The sequence below is a fragment of the Gallinula chloropus genome (assembly GCF_964237585.1).
Source record: "Gallinula chloropus genome assembly, chromosome: 15".
Lineage (NCBI taxonomy): Eukaryota > Metazoa > Chordata > Aves > Gruiformes > Rallidae > Gallinula > Gallinula chloropus.
Window position 1 is genome coordinate 1,908,716 of NC_140100.1, and position 15,974 is coordinate 1,924,689.

The window sequence follows — 15,974 nt, forward strand, 5'->3', positions numbered from 1 at the left end:
ACTTTGCATGGATGAGGAAAAAATTTCATGGGAGAAGCTTTACTAAATTCAGCAATATTCAATGAAACCTTGGAGGGGAAAATCTGTACTGTCAGAAAGCCTACTGGTGGAGTTTGGTTATTTGCAGAGGCAGTGGGGTGTGATCTTCAGCAGAAGAGCTTCATGCCCTGCTTCCAGTGAGGGGAGCTATCAAATGAGCTGCTCTCAGGTGACTATGAACAACTGCTACGTATAATGTACAGGGTTTTTTTCCTACTGATACACAACTCAATGTAGTGAGGGTAAAGTCAGCTGTAGATATGGAAGCATAGACATTTCAAGTGAAGATGAGACCTGCTCTGCTAAGATTTCTTAGAGCAGAAAGTTGATTTTTGAGCATTTTTTGCCATTTCAGGGGCTGGTTCTTGGACTACAAGGCACGATAGGATCATTGCAAAGTTATTGTTGTGGTGTATGTTCTTGCAAATAAATGATGCTTTTATTGAATAATAGAAGCTATTGCAGAGGCTACTTCAAAATTGCTAGTTTTGGGGTTAGTAAAGTGATGAGCAATTTTTTTGTTTGTTTACTTTTTGCATTAGGTTAGATTTGTGTTTGCTATTAAGTAAGACTGACATTTATCTTTTGCTACTTCCTTTTTGCAATTTCCCACAGTAATCATTGTGATACTCTCTGAAACTTCTTGTTTTGGGGCCACTAAGATGATCAGAGGGCTGGAGCACCCCTCCTATGAGGACGGGCTGAGTGGATGTGGGTTGTTCGTCCTGGAGAAGAGAAGGCTGTGGGAAGACCTTATTGCAGTCTTCCTGTCTCTAAATGGGCTACAGAAGAGCTGGAGAGGGACTGTTCACAGGGCATGGAGTCATAGCACAAGGGGTAGTGGCCTTAAGCTGAAGGAGGGGAGATTTAGTCTCTTCTCTGTGAGGGTGGGGAGGCCCTGGCACAGGCTGCCCAGAGAAGCCATGGATGCCCCTGGATGTGTTCATGGCCAGGTTGGATGGGGCTTTGGGCACCCTGGGCTAGTGGAGAGTGTCCTTGCCCATGGCAGGGGGTTGGAACTGAATGGGCTCTGAGGTCCCTTCCACCCAAACCAGTCTGTGATTCATATGATTCCACAATGTCTCTGTGAGTTATGGTGAGCCCCAGTTATCTCTGAGCTCCTGCACTGTACCTAACACTGCTCATCTCTTGTAACTGAGATGTCTTGATATATTCAAATTGAAGTGTAACTGTAAGTTGCAAAATGAGATGTAGTTTCTGAAACCTGAAGTGGAACCCCATGTCTTCCTAAAGATGAATTTGAGTGGAATGAGTTGTAGACAGTATGGGCTGAGATTACCAGAAGCAGGGTCATGTATCCTCATGATAGGTGACTAGATGACTCAAGAATATTTAACAAAATTAAAAGCTGAGAAGGGTTGCAGTTGCTGTATATAAATGCAACATATCCAGAGTTATTTAGGGCAGAAGAGCAATGGTGGTTGTCATGACAAACAAATGGTGCTTTTTACTGGAAATTATTTTGTGGGAAAAATCACCAGCAGATCTAACTGCTGATAGCCTGTGAATTGGCAATAACCTCTCCATGCAGATCTGCTGAACATCAGAGAGCAGTAATGATTGCTATGTAATAACCTCCACCTCTAAGTATAGCAAATCAAGATTCTTTCCGTACTTTTTCCTTTGTTTCTGTTTTTAGGTGGCGTTCAGAAGAAATACTCTTATCTCATGATGAGAGTTGAATATTTGTAGCCAACAGAATGTATTTAAACTTGTTAGTGATCATCACACTAAGGTTTACCTTATTTCCTGTGAGATCTGTTTTCCTGCACAATTCGGATGTGGGCCAGTTCTACCTATTTCATGTTTCTTGTTTAACCTACTTTCTCCTTCCCGTAAAAGTTGTTGCTGGTGCTGCCTTATTTTACCAGCACACATTGCACAAGATGAACCATAATTGAAAATGCATTTGAAAGACGTTTTAAAAGAATAAAATAGCAGTATCTCAAACTGTGTAATCAACTTAGACAAACCATATACCGTGCAAATTAATTTTAAGTCTGATTTTAGAAGGTTATAAATATTTAGCCTTCCTAGATGTAGCAGAACGGAATTTATATATTGACTTTTTCTGAGCATTCTTGGGGTGGACCAGACCATGGATCAGTGCTCATGAGTCGCTGTCTACTGGTCTCTTTTGCTATTTTGTTCACATGCCAAATATTAGAAATGTGAGGATGTTGAGTACGTGCATTCTTTATGAAGCAAGTAGGTACAGGATTCTAGGAAGCGATTGCAAGGAGAAAAGGCATTATGTAATAGGAATGCTGCTGTTTTTCCCTAAAGAATAGGGCTGAAGTATTCTTGCTTTTTCTTACAACTTTTCTGACCAGAAGCCATCAATAAAGGTAATCTGGTTGTAACTCTGGTTGTTTTATAACCTTCCTATGTTACAGTTTGATCAGACTAAAAATATATCATGGAGGTTACTGGGGGATATAAGTGTGGTAAACTTCACATTGTGGGTTTTTTTTGGTGTTGTGAAAGATTCCTCATGCTGTATGGTTTGTTTCAATGCCAAGAGTAAGGTGACTTATGCAACATGTCTATAAAACCTTTTTTAAAAGTTGGAAGACTCAAAGAAACATTTTGGCCTTTGACTTATAGAAAGCTTCTTCCCAGATCTTTTCCTAATCTATTATTTTTTATGTATAGGTATGCCTTATTAAGTGAAGGGAGGATTTTTCCAAACTCCTTCTCTGAGGTCTCTTTCATGCACTAATCTTCAATAGCTATTGTACTTGAGTCACCTAAGGCAAGGAATGGAATTGGTTTTGTATTTACTCTAGTTTTACTACTTTTGTCTTGCTTACCTTTGCATTTTTAACCTTTTAGCCAGCATCAGCCAAATGTGATTGAAGTATTGAGGTCTGAAAGGTAATGAAGTTTCTATAGCAGTCTTGTTCAGCATAAACCTGTGCTGGCAGGAAACCCCCAAACCATGTGTTTCATTTCTCAGTAACAGAGAAGTTTGTCTAATGAATGTTTATAGCTCTGCGTGAGAGAGAGCGTGTCCTCTGGTTATCCAGCTGGCAAGCCTAACAAGTAAAAAGGGAGCTCAAAGCACCACAGCTCATACAGGGTCTGCAGAAACAAGTTTTGTTTGTTCTACTAGTTGCAGAACTTTCTATAGTGTCTTGTGTCTCTCTAAGAATGCATTGATCACTGCTGTTAGGATGGCACAGACTGTTGGAAATGCTTATTTCTTCTGGAAGAAATTTGTAATCTAAACTTATTTTCTTGGTCTGTAAATGAGTGATCAGGAAAATGAGGTATTGATTGAATACTGTTTGCCTTCTTGACCAAACCCAGTGTTTTGACTTGAAAGATAATCTTTTGATATCCTTGAACAGAACACAAGCATGTTAAAATCTAACAAATGAAGTGGTGCTGGTTTTCTGGACTTGGTAACTCAATGTCTGGAGGCCCAAAAAAGGTTGATGTCATTTGCTATTTGTCCCTAGTTGAGACAATGACTAGTATGTTGTTGAGGGAAGCTTAAGATTCAAATAAAGCTCACAGCATAGAGCATTGTTTGTTGTGCTTGCAACTGCCAAAGATATTTAAAGAGTGTATTTGATATTAATGCATTGCTCAGAGAGTGTGTTAACACACACTTCAGATTTTCTTTATCCTTTTTGCAAAATGTGTCTTGATTATTTTTTTTCTCTAGCAGCTGTCTCACCTGTTAAGAAAATTCAAAGAATGGAAAAAATTAATAAACTTACACTGGTAACATAGGTAGTTCTATTTCTTATCTCAAGGTGGAATACTTCTTAATGGTAGATCTTTAGGGTATATTACTTGGAGATAATAGTTATATTTATGGCTAGATACAACTTGAGGTCTCCTTATGTATTTAAAATGGATTTGAGATTTATAAGTGGTACACAAATTTACATTCTAAAAACCTTTTAGATGAAGTTTTTTTCAATTGGAGTCTTACTGTAACTCAGTGTGAACTCTTCAAATTTACAGGCAAAGTCAAGTATCAGATGTTTCATAAAACCAACAGAAACACTTGAGAGGTCTCTTGAAATTAACAAACAGAAAGGGAAGAAGAAAGTGCAGAAAAGACCCAACTATAAAAATGTTGGTGAAGAAGATGAAGAGGAGAGAGGATCTGAAGATAACCAAGATGACCTGGATAAAGCTAAAGGTACAGAAGCGAGTTCAAAAGGCATTAGAACAAGCACTGAAAATGAAGGTGAGTGTATCAGCAAATAAAAATCATGCTTACAAGTTGTTCCTATTTATTCTGTGGACATAGTTGTGATCTGTTACACAATTTGTTCTCTAGTTGCAGTAGGTAAACATGGGACTATGATATTTGTTTCAGTCTTTGCCTGTGTTGTTTTCACACATTAAATCAAGGCCAGGCTGGATGGGGCTTTGAGCAACCTGGTCTAATGGGAGGTGTCCTTGCCCATAGCAGAGGGGTTGGAACTAGGTGATCTCTAAGGGCCCCACCAACCTAAACCTTTCTGTGATTCTGTGAACGTGTACTTCTAATCTGATTAAAAACTATGAAAGTATTTTCATATCTTCCTGTAGTTTCCAGCCCTTATCACAAATGCATGCCTTGGATTTTAAGTGTACATCATTATGGGCCACTTCATAAGTAAGCTTTACAGCTTTAACTTTTCTTTCTGTGGTAAGGCAAATGGTGTGGCTGCTTTTCTTTGTGAGATGGTTCGGTGTATTTTATGTGTTTCAATGATAAAATTCAACAACTGTGCTAAAAGTGAAAGTATATGGTAGAAGATTATATTAACTGGGTCAAAACTGAAGAAAACAGCTTTTAACTTTTAGATTTTTAATTGCATGTTTTGAGGATATTTGACTTAATGCTAACCTTGAGAATTTGTTTTATAGGATGAGTGGTCTTACACCTATTGTAATTGTTTATTTTACTTGTTAGTAACTATTAAAAGGATCTACATAAGGAACTAGTCTTTACTTTAGACATAAATTGAGAAAAATTGCATGCAAGCAATTGAAAACAAGGTGTTTGTGTTTTAATAGCTCTCTGCAAACATTGCTGCATTAGGTAAACAGCCTGTTTGAGAAGGCTTTTCTTAAATGGTGTCACATAACTGATGATGTATTGTCTACTAATATTTGAAGAAAATATGTCATGATCTACTATCTAAACTGGTGCATTTTTTAGTCATCTATCCAAATTCTTAAGCAAAAGCTGCATTTGGCCCTAATACTTCTACTTAAAGCTGATGGGTGTGAAGGAATCAGGACTGGGTATCTTGTTTGCTGTAACGGTAGAGTCCTAGTTACGCTCTCTGTGAAATGATGTCCCTCCATGCCCCAAGCTCACCAGCATTTTCACAACGAATTTTTTTCCAGGAAAGAGTTCTGTCTTTTTTTCTTCCTGTGGTTTGGAGGGCTTGTTTGTTTGCCAAAATAATCTGTGTACTTTCTTTCCATATACTATGTATATATGTAACTTTCATATAGCAGTTACATTCCTTAAAGAAATGTAAGCAAACTTATATTGTAGAGGAGAAAACATACCTACATCTGTTCATTCCTTAACCTTTCTGAGGTTATGGTTCTATATCTCACATATATTGTGTCAGTCATTTTTAATGCAAAACAGAGATATAAAAGAGCTTGTAATAACTCTGTTAAAAATATAAAATTTTGGTATGTGTGTTGTTTTGTTGGATTTGTTTTTTCAGAAATAGAGATGGTAATCATGGAGAGATGTAAACTTTCAGAACTGTCTATCTCTGCTGTGACAGAACAGAATACGACAGATGAGGAAAAGAGTGCAGCTGCCTCTGGGAGTGAGATAACAAACTGGAACAGGTAAAAAGGAACTGCAATATGTCTTGCTGGATTGCTTCCTTAGTTGCACTCCCGCTAACTTTCACTTCTCTTAAAGGATATCTCAAATCTGCCTTCAACTGAAATTACAGGGGTTCTTGTGGGTTGCAGTAAGCAAGGCAACAGAAAGATGGGATATGGCCTCCTACTGATCGGTTTCAGAAACGGTCCTGTTCCTTTGTAAAGTCTGTGCTTTCCTTCATGGTAATTTTGATGCCTCAGTCTGGTAAAGTTAGAGAGTATTAACACAGAAAAAACAGAATATAAATATTTTCATTATAGAATTTTCTAAACTTCTAAATTAAGCCAGGAGTTTTCTTAATTATATTTATGCTCACATCTGTTAATTTTATTTACACCTGTAGGGAAAGAAACAAGGAAAATGCCTCAGTTCAGGGACGAATTATGTAGAATTTTAATAGTAGTACATATGAATAAAGTCTACTAACCTATGTACAGTTTCCAAGGTCCATTTGCATATCTTATGGTTATGGAAAACTTCTCAGGGAAATGCAATTTTTAGGTGTTTTTGGGAACAGAAATTGGTCTGACTTCAAAATTTAATCTTGGATATATTAATTACCCATAAGACACTTTCTCAGTAAGATTTTGCATTCCTGTTACTCGAAAGCTAAAGAAAAGAAACTTAATGTGCCATCTCTGACAGTAGCAATTGCACATGTCCCCCTCTGGGAAATGCACATTTATTAGGATTTCAAATTTATTTTTAGACTTGGGAAATGCTGCCTGTTATTCCCAGAATTTCATTCGGTCTCCATTATAGATTTGATGTAGCTTCAATTATATTCATTAATAAAGATAACATTTAATTTCATTGTAAAAATGAAATGAACTAGCTTTAAATGAAATTGAACCTTGACTTGGACTAGATTTATAATATCTGCCCAGTGGCTCCTAGAAACAGATCAGCAGTGATTGCATTCAGTAGTAAAGCACCTGGGATGCTCAGGTCTGGAAATGTTCAAAATGCTGCATGTGAGATGCCAATGCATTTGGCACGTATCTGCATTTGAGGATGCTTTTTATCTGCTGATACGATCTGACAACATCCTGCATGTTTTCTAAGAATAAAAACCATCAAGAGTATGTGCAGAGCTAAAAATACTTCTAAAATAAGGATAGACCTTGTGTAGGTTATCTCTGGCCTTAGTTTTGTACAGGAATTTTTGGAGATACAGGTGGGTAAACACATGATTGCAATGTCATGAACCAAGCAGAGGCACAGTGCATTGTGTTACTCTTGTAATAGCCCTTTTCTAGTAAAAGAACATGCTGTTGAAATGTGTGTGGAGCTGATGGGAAGTGTCAGATACATTTTTTACAACTTCAGTTGGGTGGCTGGGATGCATTGAGTGTGACCATGGGGGTACCACAATTCTGAAACAACTAATAGAAGTGTCTTGTGTTCTGATCTTTGATAGCCATTCTGACCCATACCTAACCACCATAGTGGTCTGCTAGGTCTGAAAATAGGGAAAATTGGTTTTATGCCTGCTGATGTTATCTTAATGTATTTTTTGTGGATGTAATTTAGGTAACGTAAGGATATTTTGTTTCCTTTCAATGTTAAAAAATACCTTGAGAGGTAACTCAAGAAGCCGAGTTGCCTTGGCATCAGGTCTATGCTAATATCAATTGAATGTCAGTCATATCTGATCTGCCCAAATGGCTTCTGGATTAAATTGACTTTTCTGGCCTGTTCAAGGTACAGGTGAAGGGTGAACATGACACTGTAGCTTCCTATATATGCGTCATAGGTCACACAAGCTCAGACTCAGGTAAACAAAGCTCACCTGCAGTCCAAAGCTTTCCTTTTTTTTTCCATTCAAATGTTCCCTTGTTCATTTTTTCTCTTCTGTAACCTTGGTGGTAAAGGTCTTGACTGATTGTTTTACAATAACCTAACTCCCTCCAGAATTTCATGACAACCACTTTCTTTTACTATTAAAAACTTTTCAACTCCATTTAGGACATGGCTTTTAAGGTAGTCTCTTTTTATGCAACAGTGATAGATCCTTGAAGTTACTTACTTATACACTTAAATCAAGCTGTACAACACTTCCAGATACGTACTAAATGTGCTACAGAGAACCCAGTAAATGTGTGAACAATCAGTTCTTGGAAAAGTATTATGTAACAAATCACGTTAAAACATCAGAGTTAATGTCAGAATGTAAATACAAGGAACAGCTGTAATCTGCACTCACCTAACCAGGCTAATTTTTGTTTTATGGCTGAGAAGCTGCATTACTGTAGACCTGCCTCTTCCATTAACTCCATGTAGAACACGTGGTTGCTCGTTTATCTGCAGATATGGTCTTTTTCTTCTCAACCATTTTAAAATTACTCCTTTCCACAGGCCTTTTCTTGATATGGTCTATAATGCACTGGACTGTGCTGAAGATGATTACTATGCCCTCTTTGTGCTCTGTCTTCTATATGCAATGTCACACAACAAAGGTAGGTAAGCAATTAGGCTTTTTCCAGATAAAACTGTATGAATCACATGGTTTTAGACAGGCATGATCTGTTGGTAACTTATGTTTATGTCTACCTGAAACAGTGAGAAATTCTTTACATGGGTGAGGCAGAAATAAGTATGCTGCAAGTAAATGCAGTTGCTAAGGATCACCTTTTTAGGAACAATTTAGTAGAAAGCTTTGTGCACAGCAGGTAATTTTTTTGTTCCATAAGTTTCTTGGAATAGGATTATTTTGGTTCATTTTTAATCTCTTAATTTCAATTGAAGACCACTATAGTCAATCTGTATATATATATGTATCTATATTTTTAAAAGGGAATTAGATTCTTCCCCACTTTGCATGTACTGTGATTGCTACATTTAAGCCAAGTACAAAATGTAGTAAAATTTGTTCATGTTAAAATTAAATCTTTGTATACTTTAAGCATGTAGATAAAGTACAAGGCCTGAGAATCAGTTGTGATTCTGGAGTCATGTATTGCCCCCTTCTATCCAGCTTTGAGAGTCCTTCAGTAATTCTTTTGATACTCTGCAATTCCTCAACAGCATTCTTATCCGTTGTGTCATCATTGATTCAAAGCTTGTTTATGCTGTCAGTGTTCTATGCCATAGTACATGTTGCAAGCCTCCCAAGGAGTCTGGACTGTTTTATAAACTATCAAAATGATGTTAAATGTGTACTTCATTGTAATTCAGACAGTATGAGAATATGTAACCTTTTCTAAAGGATGACTATGGGTAGCTTTTTTGCTGTTTATCTTTGTGTGCATTTTAAATAGATTGCATTATGGAGCAATAATGTAAACATCTTATACATATGAATAATCCAGTCTTTCAGGAGTCAAGAGCTGAATTTAAGTTATTTTTCTACTTCTGAGGGTAGTTTCTATAGCATACTAGTAATTTAAATAAATCAACTGCTACAGTAATCTGAGCACAAGACTGTCAGGTGTGATGGCATGCTTAAAAATAAGGATTCTGTTATAGCTTCACTGTACCTCCCATGGGGAGGTGGAGTGGAATTGAGAGTCTTGAGGGAACTCCTAAGCTGAACCCCTCCTGTTCTCCTCCATCCTCTTGATGGCCTTTTTCCAGTAATGAAGGAATGCTTCTTGGAGATTATAATTTCAGGGCTTTCACAATCTTTTATGATAAGACTGAATAACGCAACTGATGTCACCAAAGATATCACTTCAGCCTTGCCATGCTCTATGCCTCTCTGACTTGCATCTCTGATTTCCTTTCCTCCCCTGCCACCAAAATACTTCTTCCAGAAAATGTCTTTCCCTGAGGGACTTTTGAGTATCGCTGTGCTAGAAAATGCTGATGTCAGAGATTAATTATCTTCTCTTAAATATCATTAGTTGAAGCTGTGAATAGACAAAACTATCAGTTATAAGTGTTGCAGCTTCAGAGAGTCCCCAGAAGTTTTTCAACATCATTGTAAAGAATTAAGCCTGTTTATTTCTTAAAAATTCTTATGTTTAACACCATAGTCTTTAACCTGCTCTATTTGCTTTCATTGTACTTAGTCACTTGTCAATATCCTGTTCCCATAAAAAAGTCCTCTCTCTTTTCAGAGATGATTTGCTTACAACTCTAGCATTGCTGTAAACAGTGAGGAATGCAGCAGATGCAGCCACTTGCTGCTTACTTTCAGCAATCTCTGTGCTATTTTTCACCCAATATCCAAGAGAAATAAAACAGGCAGTGACATATCTCCAGTTTTAGGGTCAAGATACTCTTAGTATCTTAAAGGTAGATAACTTTTATGCATTTAAGGTGTCAATATCTACACTTCATTCTTTGGTGGTCACACCAGCTCTCTCTATATGAGAAATTCTTTAGGCTGTACTCTTTGACTTTCCTTGGTAATAATTTACATTAGCGTATTGTTCTTTGGAAGCTCTTTTCCTTTCTCCCCCATCCTTGACCTTAGATCTTAGGTGCTAGACAATGACATCCAGTATTGGTCTTCCCTGTCTTTCACAAACCCACACCTCTCATGCTCTTTAATAAACTTGTTCTTTATAAGCTCAGGAGCTGTACAGCTGCTCTCTTCTACATCAAATTCAATCCCAGTCATGGAAGGAGTCTCAGGATTGAGCTGGGGCAATGTTTATGTCTGAATTCAATATAATGCAGGAGGATCTGTCTGCTTACAGACTTTCTTGAGGTATGGGTGAATGATTCTTTTCTTTTACAAAAGGGCATGAAGATCTCTCTCCAAACATGGAGAGGCCAGTTGTTTCCCCAGTTGCAGGAAGTAATAAATCTCTAGGAGCTGTGTGTCTAGGAACTGATTATCTACTTACTGTCTATCTGTCAGAAATGATAAATACTCTAGTGAGTACTTCAATCAATCAAACAGGTAATGATTTGGAAACTAGGATCATTTCTTGCTACTGCAACACAAGCTTGGCTTCACTGCAACGCAGGTAAAAGAGTTGCGGTATTCTATTTCAGATTATTTTCTCAGGTATGGTTCTGATTCTGTAGCTGTTCAGTTTGAATTTCAGATTCCCCCTCACCATCCTACTCATTGTGGCACTGTGAAGAACACTATAACAGAAAGCATTAAAAAACCCGCGTTTTCTCCTAGCTTAACCAAGAACCTTGTTTTCTGGATTTTCTTCTAAGAGAGCAGCTTTCTCAGTTTCTGTCACTAAATGTAGCACTGAATGAGGTTTTTGATAGTGAGTCCTCCTATTTGAATACGGGTCTGCATTTTAGATTATGTTCTTGAACAAGTTTAAAGAAAATGTGCTTGTTCTTCATCAGCCAGATATATCCTTGTGAAGAGGAAGAAAGAATCCTAAACGATACAGTTAAACAGATTTGCTGCAAGTTGTATCTGAGACCTTAAATCCAGAAGGAGCCCTTCATTGTGTTGCTAGAGGACACATCTCAAGAATGCCACTCTGCATCTCTGGCAGGCAGACAACCACATGAAAGATGCTCAATGTGAATTCTTTCACCATGATTTCGATTTGGCCACTTTGTTGAATACCTGTCTGGTCTTGCATCCTTTCTCCCTCATGTTTTCCTTAGTCTCTCTCAATAGTTTTCTGGTGGTTAATGACCATTTCCTTCTGTGAGAGTTTAATTTGCATTTAGATATTCTCCAAGAAATGTTACTCATAAGCAGCTTTCCTTTGAGGAAGGTATACTGTTGCTCTTTACTGAGTAGTTAGATTGTTGTGACCACTAATACCCTGATTGCCCTAGTTCTTTAAATGTTTCCTCCACCCCACCCCTCCACTTCAGTCTCATCATGAAAGAAATTTTTTTTTATCATGACTGTTAATCTTCAAACAGACCTTTATTAACTGTTCCAAATACATACACTTAGGGAAATAAATCAGACATCACTATGAATAGTTAACTGCAAGTTCAGGCTTGGAAGAAACTACTATATGGTCATCTTCTGGTTTATGGGGTTGTTTATTACCTTTCTTCAGAACAAGGACAGGGATATGGTCAGCAAACCATAATTACTTTTTTTTCCAGAGGTTTGAGGGTAAATTCTGAGAAATAACTTTGCTATTTTAGAGGAATAAATTGAAGAAAGATGGGTTAAGTTTCCTTATACACCTGGTTGGTGTATAAGGTTTGTATTGGGAAGGATACTAAATAAAAGGCTACTAGTTATAAAAGAAAATTCCTATTTTTTAAAGAACATATATGAACTGATCACCACCAAAGCAGAATTTAAAGTCAGAGTGTGTAATTTCTCCGATAGCCTTTATGCTCTTCAGATGTAGGGCTTGACTTTGATTTGATTGAAATAAATAGCCTGAGAATTCCAGATGCACTAAAATGGTTTGCGTATCACCAACTACCTCTAGATTTCAGTGTCTTCATTCAGTAGGCTCCATTTAAGTCTCAGATTTTTCAGTGATACATGAATATGTTTAGTCTTTCTGCTGTTCCTCCTTTTCCATGTGATGGAATTTCAAAACTAACTTGTGTGGTTTTGTATTGCTAATTAGACTCATCTGAGATAATTGCTACCATCTTACTCTTCATATTTAACTCTTCTCTTCTTTCATTCCCCAAAAAAGGAATTGACCCAGTCAAGCTGGAGAGAATTCAACTTCCAGCTCAACATGCTGAAGAGAGAAATTCATATAATCATGTACTTGCAGAAGGACTTATCAGGATAATGAATTATGCTGCACAACCAGGTATCACTTTTCCAATATCTGTTTTCTTGCCAAGCTGCAATTTTTGAAGGTGAAAAAAGTTACCTAGCCTCTTGTCTTTGAGGGGAAGGTGTCTGTTTAATGTGGTGTTTGATGAAGAATAAGTAGATGTGGTCTGTGAAAGACAAGTATGAGGGTTTTTCTTAGTTGTGGAGGAATCAGAAACTCTGGATTTCATTGTTTTTATATTCAGAATAAAATGTAATGCTTGTTTGATTTGCAGGGCTGATCTACAGAGTGTTAGCTAGTTATGCTGATGTGCCAGTGACAGCTTAAATGCACATTTATATATAATGACTTTGTACATACACAGAAGGAAGGAATGCAAGATGAGGAAATGCTTTTATTTAAATAAAAGCATTTATGGGGAGGGGTGAGCTTGCTAAATCTGTCTAGAACTTCTCCTTTTCTCTTTTTGGTGGATACTGACCCTTGTATCTTTAGTTTCTGGCAGTGTAATGCTAACTTGTAAAATGGTAGGAAAATGTCAGGTGGAAATGTCAGTCTCTTGTGTTTATTATCTTAGTATTGATCACTGACCTCAGACTATGCATTTCTAGTATCTTTTTAAATCATTCTGTAACTATAAGCTTAAAATCTGAATGCATTTTTTCACTGTGACTTATCTAGGTTTTCACTTCCAGGCCATATTTTATTCCTTTGGACTTCTTTTAAGGAAAAGCTGTGCCCTTATTAGTATGCTGTATACAAAACTTCCTTTCATCTTATAACTTTATCAATGCCAAAAATTCTTTTGTTTTAGTGTAATGCAAAATTCAGCCTGTGCTTCGGATTGATGAAGGCATTAGTTTTGGCTTCTTTTCCCATAATATTAATTGTGCTTGCTTCATTCTTGCATGGTTCAACTTTAAATTTTCTTCTGCTTAAAATTAGTCTTCCAGTTCTCTTTTCTTTTTCTAACCATCAGCATTGTAAGTCAGCATCAGCACTCAGCCATGTCAGATAGTGTGTATGGCAGAGGAACAAAGTGAATGACAGTTGCAGAGAAGACTAGAGACATATAAGAACACTGGGTAATGAGAAGAGCCATACTTAAACTGCTGTTATTTTATTTATTGAAATTTTCTTTTCATAGATGGAAAAATCCGTTTGGCAACTTTAGAACTCGGCTGCCTGTTGCTGAAGCAGCTTGTGTTTTCTAAAAATGGCAGCCTTATAAAAGACGTTCACCTTGCTTGCCTTGAGGTAAGTATTTTCTTTCAAACTACCAGTCACAGCACTACTTGTCTTTAAGTCTTGTAGTACATTTGAACAAATCTGTTCTCTTATTGCCTTAAGCATAAATGTGAAATTAGAGCTTTTGGAACATCTTTCCATTGGTGGTTCTGTGCCGTGAACACAAAGAATCAACACCTCGTGTTCTGTTGTCAGCTTTCCCTTGCTGTTTAAATTTTAACTTCATTAACAGAGCTATGTTTAATTTTTTTTCTCAAGTTTGTATGTCATCCATCTCAACAATATAAAAAGAAAAAAGTGCTTTTGAAGCTAACAAGCTCATATAAGCTGTGTTTTCATAAGTGCAAGAACTGTGTTCTATCCAATTCTGGACTGAATGCTCTGAGTATGAGGGTATTAGAAGATAGGCTCTTCTATATGAGTCTGGGTTTTTTTTAATATGTCTTTTGAGTAAATGTGTTTACTCCCTGAGATGGTTCTTTTTTCTTTTCTAGGGTGCAAGGGAAGAAAGTGTGCATCTCCTTCGTCGTTTCTATAAGGTATAGTTGCAAAATGCTATACAAAAATTCCTTTACATAACGTGGAATTTGAAGCAAGTCAGCAGCCTGATCTTTACATAGTGCTCAAGGCAGCACTTTTATTAAGATGAGAACTCTGTTTTCCTGATAAAATAGGAAGTGGCTCATTGGAAGATTCCCATCCTTTCCAGCCCTTCCCATGCCACACTGTCATACGTCACAAAAAGGCTCTTAGGGGTCTCAAAGGGTTTGTACCAGAGGTCGATTTAGCAGTTACGTGCCTTATTGCAACTGTTACCTACTTTATGGAACAGAGGCGTGCCATTAGGTAGCACTTCACCCCACTTCTGGGGATATTTATCACTAGTCTGGTTTTGGCATTGTTATTATTCCTTCTTATCTGAAATGATTTTACTTAATCCTTTTTTTGTTTTCTTCCTGGTGACGTCTGCAGCTTTTTGCCTTCCCCCCCAGCTCCCACCATTGTAAACAATGACAGAAATAAATGTTTTAGCCCTGTGTTAACTTCTGTGTAAGGAGCAGGAAATCCATGATAGGTTTCAAGTGTCTTAAACCTCGTGCTGTTTTTGTTAGAATTCTCTTGAAGGATGTTTTCTCAGTCTGGCTTACAAAAAATAAGTAACTTGGCTGACTGTCAGATGTCGACCCAGCCATGCTCTTGCTCTCCCTTCTCAACAGGATGGAGGGAAAATACAAGATTTGGAAAAAAAAAAACCAAAACAAGCACTTGTGGTTGAGATAGGGGGATCACTTACAATCGCCATCATGGGAAAAGCAGACCTAACTTGCTAAAAATTATTTATTGCAAATTAAAATAAATTTAGCTAGTGAAAAACAAAAGCAAATTGAAGCAGTGCCTTCCCCATCCCCTCCCTTTTCCCAGGCTCAGCTTTGCTCCTTCTACTTTCTCCCCCTGCTGAATGGTGCAGGGGGAATGGGAGATTGGGATTTGGGGTCAGTCCATAACAGTTCATGTCTGCTGCTTCTTTGTATTAATGATTTTCCCCTGCTCCAATGTGGGGCCTCTCCTCCACGGCCTGCAGTCTCTCAGGAAAATAAATATGCTTCAGTGTGGGTCCTCCCCGGGCTGCAGTTCCTTCAGGCCACATTCACCTGATCTCATGCTGCAGTGTAAAGGTCTGCCCCATAATGGTCCTCTCCATGGGCTGCAGAGGAATCTCTCTCCCTTAAACATTTTCCCAAAGGCTCAGCTGTGACCTGCAGTGGGGCTGCTGGAGCCGGCGGGAACCGGCTAGAACCGGTTATCCAGAACGAGGCAGCCCTGGCCTCGCCTCAGAGAGGCCCCTGCAGCCCCGCTGCCAGATCCTGGGGAGGAACACCCAGGACATCGTTAAAATAAGTCAAACAAGCATAGCTGCACAGCCATAACAATTCATGGTGTGTCTTTATCCCTTTTTCTTGAAAGGGAGAAGAAATTTTTCTGGATATGTTTGAAGATGAATACCGGAGTATGACAGTAAGTGCCACCCCTTCCTCCCTGACAAACCCTCAAACCCAGATAACAGCAGGAATAACAAGTACTTATTGATAACTACTGAAAATGTGGGTGTCTTTATTTCCAGAAGTGGAATAACAAAATTAAGGTGGGGTATTTTTGTCACTGTG

The 15,974-nt window shown here is 37.8% G+C and overlaps 1 protein-coding gene across 2 annotated transcripts in view; it reads left to right on the top strand.

Moving 5' to 3' along the window:
- CLEC16A (C-type lectin domain containing 16A) overlaps positions 1-15,974 on the top strand; it is a gene marked incomplete at its 5' end in the record, with an annotated part of 69,111 nt that overhangs the window by 16,506 nt on the left and 36,631 nt on the right. For both annotated transcript variants that reach the window (XM_084271019.1, XM_084271020.1), the window contains 7 exons: positions 4,039-4,267; positions 5,757-5,886; positions 8,285-8,385; positions 12,472-12,594; positions 13,709-13,818; positions 14,304-14,348; positions 15,775-15,825. In XM_084271019.1, coding sequence (XP_084127145.1) covers positions 4,039-4,267; positions 5,757-5,886; positions 8,285-8,385; positions 12,472-12,594; positions 13,709-13,818; positions 14,304-14,348; positions 15,775-15,825 — 789 coding nt within the window. The remainder of the gene's footprint in view (positions 1-4,038; positions 4,268-5,756; positions 5,887-8,284; positions 8,386-12,471; positions 12,595-13,708; positions 13,819-14,303; positions 14,349-15,774; positions 15,826-15,974) is intronic.